The 14,038-nt window shown below is 39.7% G+C and overlaps 1 protein-coding gene across 1 annotated transcript; it reads right to left on the reverse strand.

The window, feature by feature from the left end:
* Positions 1–578: 578 nt before the first annotated feature.
* Pbk (PDZ binding kinase) lies at positions 579–12,682 on the reverse strand. Its single transcript, XM_051195494.1, has 8 exons — positions 12,597–12,682; positions 9,860–9,937; positions 6,832–6,925; positions 5,809–5,951; positions 4,913–5,082; positions 3,626–3,755; positions 1,433–1,609; positions 579–985 (listed from the first exon to the last, which is right to left on the reverse strand). Exons 2-8 carry the CDS (start codon positions 9,915–9,917, stop codon positions 786–788), a joined length of 972 nt encoding a protein of 323 aa, XP_051051451.1. The 5' UTR covers positions 9,918–9,937; positions 12,597–12,682; the 3' UTR covers positions 579–785.
* Between the last annotated feature and the right edge of the window lie 1,356 nt (positions 12,683–14,038).

A 14,038-nucleotide genomic window follows, 5' to 3' on the forward strand; every position in this document is an offset into this window, starting at 1 on the left:
GCTGAATTATCTAAGTTCTGCCTATGGCCAAGTCTGAGTACACCACCTGGTTTCACCAATTCAGTTAATTCTTGCAATTCCAAAGAGAGCTAACTATGACTCAAACGACTGATCCAATTTAATCTCACTTTATACATAAGAAAACAAGGTTTCAAGAAAAAGCACATTCATCTCACAAGCCCAGTTGCCACAAGATTATTTATTTATTTATTTATTTATTATTTATTACTATATCACAACTTTTAAGGACTTAGGATACAGTCAGTAAAAACAGTATATTAAATAAGTTAGACACTAAGTTGATACAAGGCAGCTGTAACCAGGGTCTGAAAACCCTAAGAGCAGGGAACATTTAATAAGCACATGAGCCAACAGACCAGCTAAGGCTGGACATTTTATGAGCAGATACAAATTAACTTAGTACTATATAAAGTAAAATTTTAACAACCCACTAAAGAGAATATCTAAAAAGATCTTTAGTAATGATCACTTGATTCTAAGTCATCTCAGACAGGGTGACTAGTGTTTTAAATCAGTAGGAGCAGCATCTACATACCCTGGAGTTTTTTGTTTGTTTGTTTGTTTTAACTTCACAGATTATCCAGTACAATAAATGCTTATAAGAAATTACATATCAGAAAATTATGCAAAATATTAACTAGGTACAGTGGTCCTAAAATAAGCCACTTCCAGAGTCTAGCCACTGCAGGTCATAGTAACTAAATGCATCTGAGTTAACAGTTCTCTACAAGCTATGCTTCCTGCTTAGACCACCACAAAAAGCATCATTGAACATCTAGTTCCAAAGCTTCAACAATGTGTGCAGCAGAAGGGCGGTCTTTAGGATCCTCATTAGTACACACAGAGAAAAGTTCAATGACCTTCTGGTAGGATTCATCTAGCTCTTCCATGTTGATGGATGGCCTGGTCCCCAGTGCTGCATAGTATGCTTCATCATCAAAGTCACTCTCATCAAAGGTTGCATCTGCACATGAAGGAGTTAGAGATGGAAAAAAGCAAAATCATGTAGGCCATGTGACAGCTCATGCAACAAGACAGGGTTATCCACGGGCAGTCTGTCCAATGTTCCTGCCACAGAGATTAAACATTCTCTCTCCAGCAAGAAGTTAAGAAAATGAGAGGGGGGCAGGGAACTGGGATGGATATGTAAAATAAGAAAAAAGTTAAGGAAACTTTTCATCTAAATACCCCACCTATCTGTGAGTGGAGGGGTTACTAGGGAGGAATACTCTTATGTACCTATTCTCAATAGGTGTCTCATTTGTATGAGATTAAATCTAGCCAAGGTAATCAATCAGTCTTGCTGTAATCTTAACCAATTTGCTGTTTGAATTTTAATGGAAAGACAATTTTATGTTCTAATTGCCAGAAAACAAAACTCGGTTATGTTAAAATCTATTTGTATTTATACCTTCATCATCGTCGTCATCTGGAAGATTGATATGTGGAATACATAAAGTCATCATTTCCCACAGAGTAAGACCAAATGCAAACATATCTGCCTTGTCAGTAATAATGCCATTTTCCTCCAAGGCTTCTTTGGGTTTCCATGGCTCAGTGCCAATGTAACAGGCCTCAGGATCAGTCACTGAAACACACACACACACACACACACACAAATACAAGAATTGTCTTAAGAACAGGTGTTAAGAATCACGGAGAAAGGAAAAACAACACAAGCAAAACTCATTTATACAGGGAGTTCGAAGTTAATCACTATTCAACCTCACTATAATGGATCTGTCCCTTAGACTAGTAAGTATTAAAATCTCATCATTTGGTGGGAATATAAGAAAACAACAGTTTCTTTAGAAGGTGACAGAAATTTAGAGTGTAGATAGATGTCAAAAGTCTGCTCAAGCCAGACCTCTTGCTTAGTTTTAAAGGCATGTAAGCTGAGTGCCACAGCAGACTACTTTATGTCTAGGTCTTGGGTTTTCTCTAAGCTCTGAAATCACAGAGGCTGAAAGCCAAATGACACTTCAGTGCCTTATGATTACTAAGTCAGGAGACCCCAAACTGGCCTTTAAAGTATTGCATGCCACTCACAGCCCCTTACAGTCTAAAGTTGTTTTGTCAGCTTCAACAGAAGAGCAAAACCAACCACATAACAGCAAAAATAAATTAGGGAAGGACGGGCTCTTAGATCAAACTGCAAAAATTAACATCTCAGTAGTATCAAATGAAATACATAGATCTTTCACTATCTGGTTCCATCTTAGTGATATTTTATGGTTTCCAGACTAGAGGCTTAGACTTCGTGGGTTTTTTGGGGTTTTTGTTTGTTTGTTTCTTAGATTTTTTTAAATATCTTGGGGTTTTATCAGTTGTAAATGGAATTTTTAACTTCATTTTCTTATTATTTACTAGTATATAGAAATATAATTGATAGCCACTCATTCTAGTATCAATTTTCTTCTAAAAATCAACCATATTGGATTCTTTGTAGGAATGTTTTACTGGCTATTTTTGGATTTCCTAGTTCTTATATCTACTTTGATAGCTGTCATAGTTGGTGGAATACAGCTGTCTATAATAGTCCTTATTCATGTGTAGAATGTACAGCTGTGACACTCTTCCTTTTTGGCTTTGTTAACATTTCCCAGTGACATCTGTTCCTATCTTTCTTACTCCTTCCATGGACTCTGCTCTTCCTTTCCTGGCTGACAAGGAAGTGCAGCCAACAGTGGTGCCTTTTGTCTTCCTAATAATCACTAATAGCTACAAGTTTCCCTGGGAAACTAGTGACTTTACATGCTGTATCACTTTGTGAATCAATGCAAAGCAGTCTCCCAAAACCTTGGCCCAATGACTCCCCAGTAGTTATTCAAATTTGTGTTGCTAAACTCAAAATTCAAGACTCTCCTGGATATTTTGTTAGTAGTCTCTAATTTAATTCCTTTGTCCAATAAAGTATTGTATGACATCTTTAAGGCAAAATTTCCTTTACATACTTAAAAACTCTTTTTCTCTAAGATAAATCAAATCCACTGGACAGTGTTCAGGTGCATTACACTAAAAATATAATTTTACAGTGTTTCATTACTATAATCTCCATTTTATACAAAGAAAGATAGAATTGAAAACAAAATGCTTATAACTTCTAAATAATGGAGAAAAACAAGCAGTCTGTTTAATCAAAGAAACTTATCTTTGAAATTCTACTTTGAGGCTCTCAGTAAATTTACAAGTAGAGAGAGAGAGAGAGAAAAAAAAAAAAAAACATTTGAAGAGAAAAGGAAAAATGTAGCAGTCAGTCCTGATTAGCATGATTGGATTACAATGTCCAGAAGCTGGGGAAGCTCTATCTACTCTGGTGAGTGTCTTTCCCAAAGTTATTCAGATAAAATCCATGCTGGTGAGGTCTGAGCCTGAGGTCATCCTAAACTGACCAACTTCAAACAAAGACAAAAAAATACACAGACACACTACCAAGACAGCAAGAACTGGAGCTGGGAGCTCACAGGAAGCGACACACCAGGAAGACACTCCGTATTATACATTTTTCATGAAGTTCATTTTAAAACATGTAGGTATATCATGTTTTACAATGCAAAAATTAAAGAGTTCAAAAATTGTATGAATTTAAAACAATGCTACTTACCAGTCATATTTTCATCCAATGGCAGAGAGACTCCTACATCACAGATTTTAATTGTTTCAAAATCACCTTTAATTACAACATTTGAAGACTTTATGTCTCCATGAAGCAGCTTCTTTTCTTGATGCAGATACTAAAATTGTAAAAACATTCAAATACATGAGCAGATAAAAACCTAATAAAAGTTCTTTCAGTAAAACAATTACTTGAGCCAGGCAGTGGTGGTGCATGCATTGGGAGGCATCTCTCAGTTCAAGGCCAGCTTGATCTACAGAGAGTTCTAGGACAGCTAGGGCTACACAGAGAAACCATGTCTCAAAAAAACCAACAATGACTTGAATTCCCTTCGCAAACTGGACTTATTTTATCTATTTCAAAGTATTTGAAGCTAGGCTGGGAACATGTCATGCCATTTAAAAATTTTCTTTAAGATGTCTGAATTTTCAAAGTGATTTCAAATCACTCCAGGAGGCCAATAGTTTCAAATTTTGAAATCTTCACAATAAAGCAAACTTATCTCAAATTGTGATGTAATGCAGATGACATGGGGCCACTATAATTCATAAGCAGAAGCAGAGATGTATTCTATATTATGTTTTATACATTAACTCCTGTGAGGGTTGCCTATAATTATAGTCACATTTTGAACAGTACTGTGGAGTGGCTATTCATGTGTCAGCACTTGAGCCCTATACTATAAGCTCAGCTTAGAAAGGAGAAGCTGTTCTTGCTGTGATCTGCCCTTCCACAGGAGCTTCCTAGGCTTGCTTCAAATGCAGCCCACTATATAGTGAATAAGTCCCAACATAGTTACATTATTAATTTCATTATACATATATACTTAAAGCTATCACTATCAGTCAGTAAGGAATTCAGATGTTTCTACCTTTTTGTTTTTCAAGACAAGGTTTCTCTATGTAGTCCTGGCTACCCTAGAACTTATTCTGCAGACCACGCTGGCCTTGAACTCAGAGATCTGCCTGGCTGTGCCTCCCTGGGATTAAAGGTGTACACCATCATGCCTGGCTCTATCCTATTTTAAATTATCTACAAATGTAGTAAATTGTACTACTTGTATTTAAAACATTTTTTTTCTCAATCTGCTCCATAAATCAATTTCATATGAAACTGTAACATGAAACCCTGACATCATTAACATGACACTGTGAGTCATCAATAGTTTTCTAGAGTCACTATTACTAGTGTTTAATTTATATATACATTTCTTTTCTTCTATAACCCATGTTTAATTTCTTCATAGTTCACCAAAGCTATTTAAAATATTGTTACCTTTAGCCCTCTCGCCATGTGCAGAGCAACTTTGAGAATTACAGCTGCTGGGAAAGGACTTCCACTGTCTTTGTTGCGCTCTTCTATTAAGTCATTCAGAGACTTTTCACCTCCATATTCCATAGCGAGGCACAGACTGCCATCACTGGCTTCGGTAAAGGCACGGTACCCTAAGAAAATGTGACAGTTTCCTATGAGACTCTGGAAACCAGGGCTTATTTGGCAATATACCTTGGACCTGATCTAACACAATGAGACAACAATCATTTACAGAATTAACCCACAGCTAGAATTTAAATGCCTTCAAGTGTGTGTCTAGCACCACAGATCAAAACAGTTTTACTATGCTTTAGTAAATAGAATGATTCCATCAGACTCATTAGTACCAAAAATGCAAAGTGAAAACAACGCAGGAACCCATATAAATGAATGTAAATGATCCAAATGAAGACCAGACTAAGTCCTGAAATCTTTATCAGCACGAAAGGACCACACCTCAACTCTATGTGGGTTGGATATAAGCACTTAATGATTTAAGATATGTAGATCTTAAATGATTATATATATATATATATTTTACATATATGCACCACATTTGTGCCTAGTACCAGTGGAAGTAAAGACATTGGATACCCTGTGGATGGTTGTGAGTCACCACGTGGGTGCCAAGAACTGAACCTGAGTCCTCCACAAGTGCAACAAGTCCTTTTACCTGTTAGTCCATCTCTCCAGCCCCTTATGTGAACTTTTACTTTAAACAATTCACATTAACTTGATTTCCAATAACATCCAGGCCAACTTTATTAGCAAAGCCATTTATTTCAGAATGTATCCATATTGTTTCTATAGCCACAGAACTCTGCCACGTAACTGCCACCAAGTCAACTTGCACTTACCTATGATGTTTGGATGATTAAGATTTTTTAAAATGTTAGCCTCATCAGTCAGTCTCTTCTGATACACAGTTCGGTGGTGATCATTACATAAAGGATTGATCTTTTTCACAGCCCAAGGAGAATGAGACAACCCACGTGGAGATCTAAAATAGACATAAATTTAAAGGTACAAAAGGAATAAAAAGCAACACCGTCCTCAAACTGACCCCATAGAAATATGTATTTAAAAATATATAAAATTCTTTAGATCATCAACACCTGTTACGTTTCTGTTTGGACTAAGTCCAACAGAGAAGGGATTAAAGGGGAAAGATAAAGATGGAATGTTACAAATTTATAAAAGTACAATTAAACTTGAAAACTGCTATAGTGTTTTCTAACATTTCTATTCTGGCATGTCAGTCACATTTTACCTATATGTATCAGTGATGAGTTACAAGATTCTACAATAAATATTAAAGAAATTTAACTTAAAGAGTTGCCCCAAAACAGTCTATATAATGGTGTGCTCTTCTTTATTTGAAATTTCATATATGTTCTGATCAAAAGTACTTTCCATGCCCTCCCCTCCAATCCTCACGTGTTCTTTATTCATTAAGCCCAGAGTCCACTTAGTGCATGGGTACAGGACCATCTCCAGGAGTGTGGGTAGCCTCTTTAGGAGCTGCATCCCTGTAGAGAACTAACTCTCCCTTCCCTATAGCCATTAACTGCCAATAGTTCCCCATCCGACATGCTCTCTCACCAACAGCTATTTCAACTACACACAGAACAATTCTACACCTGTTCACCACACTCAAAACCATGTTCTGGAATCTTTCCAACACTTCACCTTCTTAGAGAAGCCAGAAGGGGAAAGGGTTAAGCTACTTCCCTTTTAATAATCCACCAGGAAGAATCTAGGAGAAAAATACTTGGGGCAGAGCTCTGGCAGTTAACAAGATTCTGAGAACTGGCATGTAGCAACTTACCCAATTCAGGCACAGGAACCTAGCACCCACAAATCAGAAATCTTGCACTCACCTTTTCATTAGGTAAACGTTGACCCCGGTCCCAAAGCCAAGCTTCTGCATAAATGGCGAGGCAGGGATAGTTACACATGGAGTCGAACATAGTACTAAAAAATAAAAAACAAAAGCAAGAACTTAGCACTTGAAAACAGTAGTACAAAAGAATCTTGACAGTCTTAAAACACTGATAAGAATAGTAATAGCATCTTTTTTTTAAACAGAGTACATGAGTACCCTTTGACCAAGACTACTTCCATAACCCTCACAGTAATCCTAATGTAAATGGTCTGTTTTTTATGGCATACAAGCTGAGAATTTTAAAAATCTATTTAGTTATTGTGTATATGTATACATGCTGTGTGTGTAGATATGAATGCCATGGCACACACCTGGAGGTTAGAGGACAGCTCTTGAACTTGGGTCTGGATAGATTACACTCAGGTCAACTTGTTGAGCCATCTCACTGGTCCTTGTTTGTTTGTTTGTTTTTCAAGACATGGTTTCTTTGTGTAGCTATGGCTGTCCTGGAACACTGTAGAGGAGGCTGGCCTTGAACTCATAGAGATCCGCCTCCTGAGTGCTGGGATTAAAGGCATGTGCTGCCACTGCCCAGCCCTTTTTTTAAAATTCTTAAAGGGCTATTTAAAAATAAAGAATATAGAGGCTGGTGAGATGGCTCAGTAGTCTAAAGTACAAGCTGCTTTTACAGAGGACCAGAGTTTGGGTTCCAGCACACACATCAGGCAGTTTATAACCATCTGTATGTAACTCCAACTTCTGGAGAATCCAATACCTCTTCTGGCCTCAAGGGTACCCACAAGCATGTAGCATGCATACACACACAAACAAACACACACACTCACTCACTTACTCATAAATATATTTTAAAGAAAAATTAAAGAGATAAAAAGAAGGAAAGTAGACAAGCAAACATAAGGAAATCCCAATGTGGTCCTCAAAGTTTACCGGGAATGCCAATGTCATCTACAGAGATCATGCTAAAAAAAAAAAACACTCTTATTTACAAAAACAAAAATAGAAAATTGCAAGAAGGCCAGGTGGTGGTGCACACCTTTAATCCCAGCACTTTGTGAGTTCGAGACCAGCCTGATCTACAAGAGCTCCTTCCAGGACAGCCTCCAAAACTACATAGTGAAACCCTGTTTCAAAAGACCAATAATAATAATAATACATTTTTAAAAAGCAAGAAAATGTCATAATTTTTTAACTACTTTTACAACTCTGTGCTGGGACACATTCATAGCTATCCTGGGGTACATATGACCTGTGTGCCACAGGCTGAACATGCCTGGAAGTATGTACAGCCTGGCCTTTTACCTCAAGTTTCCTGATGCTATGACATGTGCCCAAGGAGACCACACACCCACACACATACACTATGGACACATATGTTTGAACACTAGAATTTGCTTTGGCATCTGTAAAAACAAAAACAAATCTAAATTCAATACATTCTATAATTACTAAGAAGATGAGGCAGTTTTGGTTCTGCTTCTGGTCAGGAATAACTGATCTTACAGCTGCTCTCTCTGTGAACTGGAAAACCTGACAAAATACAATAGTTTAAGATGCATGACAAGAAGCATAGCAGTGCTGTGAGCTCTGAGCAAGGATGAACTGACAAAGCAAGTCCTATCATCTCCCCATGGCCCCCGATAGGGGAAAGCAGAGGCTCAAGCAGAGGAAACAGCCCAACAGTACTGTCAAACCACAGAGATAGAGCAGAGGCCAAGTAGGACTAGGTAGCTGGAAGCTGTGAGCAGAACACAGGAGGGAGCTAAAAGAAAAGGGACAACAGAAAAGATTTCCCATAGAGTGCTTGGCTACTACTTCTCTGTACACATAATGGGTAGTATTCCCCTAACCAGGAAAGCAATGGAGTCTAGGAGTAAGATCACTTACCATCATCACCCAGACCAGGTGTCACTGTAGCAGACTGTTAAGTAAAGCCCTCTAAAGGATAACAACTCAGTACTGCCATTAACTTTTAGCCCAAGCAAAGTCTGTAAGAGAGCTTAAAGGCCAGACTCAAAGGAGCAGGCTCACCATCATCCAGCCAAATAAGCTTTGGAACTTCATGAGACCAAATGCCCTGTATAGTGACAAAACCCAGCACTTGATAACATAAAACATCCACCACCTGACCAAAATTTACCAGGTATGAAAGAAGCAAAAACCATAGTTCACACCAGAAGAAAAATTACCAATGGAAACATACCACCATGGCAGATGGCAGGATGGCAGAACAACGAATCGTCAAAACAGATACACATCTCAGGAAGATGCTCACTGATGTAAAGGATAGCATGGGCATACTGAGGAATAAGTAGATGTTCTTAAAGGTCTTCATGGGCTGGGTGTGGGAGCACAAGCTACCATCTTAGGATTCAGAGGCAACAGAGGGGCTGGAGCCTGAGAACTGCATCTGTGAACAGCTACATCTAATATGCATTGAGACAACAAAAATATGTCCACTAGCACCTCTATTCAAAAGCATGCTGAGCCAGTCTAATAAGGTAATTTAAAAAAACGTTATAGATACTGGAGTGGAAAAATTGTTCAAATGTCTATTAATATACTTAAAATATCCTACACAAGCCAGGCAGTGGTTTAATCCCAGCACTCCAGGTAGGTGGGGATCTCTGAGTTCAAGAGTGAGTTCCAGGACAGCCATGGCTACACTGAGAAACCCTATCTCAAACAAACAACAAAGTCTTAAACAACCTTCGAGACACATCAACGATAAAAGTGTTTGCTATGTAAACCTGATGCTCAACTCCTGGAGGAACCCTAGGAATCTCCAAAGAAGGATGGAACTGAGTCCTATTAAGTCTGGTTCAAGCCAGAAGACTGGAAGAACCTAAAATCCAGAACGACCATGTCAGCCAACAGAAAGTTTGGCCCACACTATTAGAAGCTCCATTATGGCTAACATGACTGTTGACAATGACAATGAACAAACACTAAAACATTTCTAGTAAAAATAGCAACAAGAAAAGGTCTGTCTTCTACAATCTTACCAGATTTCCTTTTTTCAGATAATTTGTTTGGTGTCTTGAAATTATTGATCCCTTCCATTGTAGCAATCACTTTAGGTCCTATGATGAAAACAAGCTAAGTTATAATGCAACTATAAAGAATAACACTCATTTGTGATGAGAATCCCATCACTTTATCATAGAAATAGACGATTTAGGACCAAAAATGACCTCAGAAAATACTTTGTCCAATTTTATTAACAATGGTAAAACTGAAACCCAGAGATATAATTACTCACTCATGGTCATATTATCAGTGATTAGGAGTGGTAGTTTTAACTATAAAATATCTTAGAGGCAGATATACAGCTCATAAAAGCACTTGCTGCCAAACCTGCCAACTTGAGTTCAATTCCTGGAATGCATAGAGAGAACCAACTCCCTCCCACAAGTTATCTTCTGACCTCCACAGACATATACAACATATACATACGTGTGTGTGTGCGTGCATGCGCGTGTGCGCGTGTGTGTACATATGTAATTTTTAAAAACTTTTAAAAATATTAACTTGGATTTTAAAAAAAATGCCCCATTCAAAAAAGTAAGGAGGAGCTGGTGATGTAGCTCAGTGGTAGAGTGTTAGCCTAGTATGCACATGGCCATGGGATTGATCTGCAGTGCCAAAACATAAAGGTAAATAGTACGTTTTTCCCTCTCATACTTCCCAGGAGAAGTTACAAACAGGTCTCATTTTCCTTTAAGTGCTGTTATATCAGCACTTGGAGGTTAAGACCAACCTGGACAACAGTGAGACTCTGCCTCAAACAAAAACAAAAATAGAAAACTGCACACAAGCAGCAATACTCCTAAATGGTCCAAACAGACAAGAGAAGTACCCTCTTAGATGCTGAATTTGGAGCACAGTGTGGGATTTGCATACCTAGTAACAAAGTATTGCTATGCACAAGTGAACCAGGAAAACATGCTAAGTAAACTAAACCAGATATAGAAAGCCACACATATGACTCCATTGATTGGGCATGTCTAAAATTGTCCAGAAATATCCAGAAAATGTCATGATTTCCTGACAGCTTAACTGTGGCTACAAAAAAAAAAAAAAAAAGTTAAAATAAAGGGGAGAGACTTTCTAGACTGAACAAATGAAGGTAGAAGAGGGTATGGGAGATCGGGAGCTCAGTTTTGGATGCTTTATTAAATCTTGAAGGAAAGGTCAAACAGGAAGTCAATATAGATCTGGAACAAAGCTGAAGACATGATTTTGTGGGCTTATCAACAGTGATTGGGTTAACACTGAGATTCTAGATGAGAATGGGTGCAACCCTGAGTACCCAGTTTGAAAAATAGGGGAACAAATTCACCTACAGAATGCAAAATGCTTGGCAAAGAGTGGCCTGAAGAATGTCAATGTTCAACAGCTTAAGACTGGATATACACAGATGCATAGTGTTTTTAAAAGATTAAAACACCTAGGTCTAAATGTTGCAACAATCCCTTATATTCTGGACACTCAAAACTGCCTTACACTCAATGCTATTAGTACCAAAATATGCTATGTCCCACCCATTTCTGCTGTCTGATGGTGTTTTTCTTTCTTGGCTGAGTTTGAGCCTTAGTCTATATACTGCCTTAGGTCTTTACATATTTTCCATTGGTGTCAATTGTTAAGTAAATGTGCTAACTTTAAACCATATAACCTTTAGGCTTAGAGTTCAAAACAGACATTTGATATAGCTGGTGGATCTACTTACTGATGGGCTTGCTAAACCCTTGGCCATGTTTTGTCCAGTTGAGACTGGGTCTTAACTAGTCCTTAACCAGCTGTGTATACTCAGCTGATATCCAGTGTTAACATTTTTTCTGCTTCAATTCCCAATGACTGAGATTGTGAGTGTACACCATGCTTGGCTAATCTGATAACTACTTTTAAGGTTTTATTTCTCATTATGTTGAGGTGTGTTGCAGGGGGCGGTACATGCACAGCAATACAGGTGCCTGAGGTGAAGGATGGAATTACAGGCACTTTTGAGTCACTCCCTCCTCATGGGTCCTGGGAAACAGCCAAGGAACCCTGCAAAAGCAATGCAGGCTCTAACCACTGATCAACTCTCCAGCACATTGCTTAACAGTGCTTGACTTTTCAAAAGTATCTTTTTATTATTTTCATGTATGTATGTAAATATATTTTTCCAAAATATCAACAATCCCGTGTATAAAACTCTACCCAAACAGCCACATTCCTGTCCCTTGTTCAGTCTCTATTCCCTAATGCTGGGGCCACAGGCACTTTCGGTCCTGAGGATGGAACCCAGGGTTGCAAGCTGGCAGGCACGGACTGAGCCCAATGGGTCACTGCCCCAGACCTCATCCCTAATCTTCCTACTGTGGCCTCACCTTAAAAAGCAGAAGCGTTAGTTGAGAGGTGCTTCCCAGTCTCCTTCAAGGAGAAGGGGTGGTGATTACCTCTCTGAACCCCCAAACTCTCCGAGATCCAGGAGCTCAGGGCCAGATTCTCGGAGGTGCCCGATGGTTCCCTATTCTCCATCCGCGATCTTCCCCTAGGTCCTCCCTCGATCTCGCCGCTGTGTACCCTCCGTCAGCTGTCCTTCCCGTAGATCTCCTCGGCCACTGTCGCCTGGGTCCTGGGTCATCCCCTAGGAACTGTCACCCTCCTATCCGCGATCCTCCCTTTCTCTGGCCCTCGATCCTCTCCACTCCTCACCCCTGTCCGCCGTCTTCCCTCGAGTCCGCTTTCCCTTACCACAGTCACACCGTTGGGTTAAAAGGCGAAAGTGACCAGCTGGCTCAAAGCTGTGTGAGCACCTATTCCGGAAGGTGCAGCAACAGCTCCCGCCGACATTCGCTATAACCGTCACAGCGTTTAGGCGCGCGCCGATTTCTTTTTCTGTTTGCTCTTTTGGTTTTTCAAGACAGGGTTTCTCTGTTGTAGCTTTGGAGCCTATCCTGGAGCTAGCTCTTGTAGACCAGGCTGGTCTCGAACTCACCTGCCTTTGCCTCCTAAGAGCTGGGATTAAAAGCTTGTGCTACCAACGCCCCGCTGCGCGTGCGTTTTCAGAGGTTGCTCCGCTAGGTCAGAACTGCCGAGCTGGCTCAAAACTGTCTGGACAGCTGCTCCTGGAAGCGCACCATCTGCACAGGACAACACCCTCAGTAACCGCCGCAGCGTCTAGGGCGCGCGCACTTTCAAAGGTCCCGCCACGGACTACGGCGCGGCACTAGGGTCAGAACTCACACGTTCGCGCAGTCGGTCTTGGCCTGCTTGGGCTTCCGAGTTTGACTGAGGCCATAGAGAAGGGAACTTCCAGAAGAATAGCAAGTATTAGTCATTCGGAAGAACGGATATTGGGGTAATAAAAAGAGAGAGAGAGAGAGAGAGAGAGAGAGAGAGAGAGAGAGAGAGAGAAGTGTTCCTCTTTTGAAGTCTAATCTACCCAAACTACAAACACTGCACAGAATTTGCATAGGTAGGATGTTTTATTGCAGATTTATGTGACGTTAAAACATGAATTAGAAACATGTAGAGTTTACCGTTTGGAGCTGAGAATAAAAATTGAATATTTAGAAATTTTGCTAACTTAAATTTTTTTTTCTTTTTCCTGGGTATGTGTAGGTCAGAGGACAACTTATAAAAACTTGTTCTCCACCCACCTCAGACTCCTATGATCTAATTGAGATAGTCAGGCTCCAACAGCAAGCTCTTTTCTCCCACTGAACTCTTTCACTGACTCGATTTTGCTAATTCTCCTAATTACCACATTCTACTTAACAAATATTTTCAGAGCACCTGCTGTGTGCCAGGTATCTGCACTTGAATGCAGGAACAAAGGCCAGGCACATGTTAGTCAGATCCCCTGGCACTGGAATATAGACAATTGTGAGCCACCGTGTGGGTGCTGGCAATCAAACTCTGGTCCTCCAGAAGAGCAGCCAGTGCTCTTAGCTGCTGAGCCATCTCTCCAGTACCATGATTTCTTTTCAAGCCAGAGAAAAATTTTCAGGTTTAGAACTATCTGACATCATTCAAGCAAGATAACATTATTGTTTATTCTTCACCCTGTAGAATGTTAAGCAACTGTTGGAAATCAGTGCATGTAAGAAGGCATCATGGAGACTCATGAGCTTCTGGCACACACAGCCCTTCACCCCAACAATTTCAGCTATTCAGATAAAATGGAAATCCAT

This window comes from Phodopus roborovskii, unplaced genomic scaffold, assembly GCF_943737965.1.
Source record: "Phodopus roborovskii unplaced genomic scaffold, PHOROB, whole genome shotgun sequence".
Classification (NCBI taxonomy): Eukaryota; Metazoa; Chordata; class Mammalia; order Rodentia; family Cricetidae; genus Phodopus; species Phodopus roborovskii.

What these genes read in the sequence shown, in the direction of transcription:
- Pbk (XM_051195494.1), bottom strand. Translation starts at nt 9,917, where the DNA reads ATGGAAGGGATCAATAATTTCAAGACACCAAACAAATTATCTGAAAAA. An exon ending in ATCTGAAAAAAGGAAATCTG is followed by an intron (nt 6,926 to 9,859) that starts GTAAGATTGTAG and finishes TTTATTTTTTAG; the next exon opens with TACTATGTTCGACTCCATGT. An exon ending in AGATGACGACGATGATGAAG is followed by an intron (nt 986 to 1,432) that starts GTATAAATACAA and finishes CTTCATGTGCAG; the next exon opens with ATGCAACCTTTGATGAGAGT.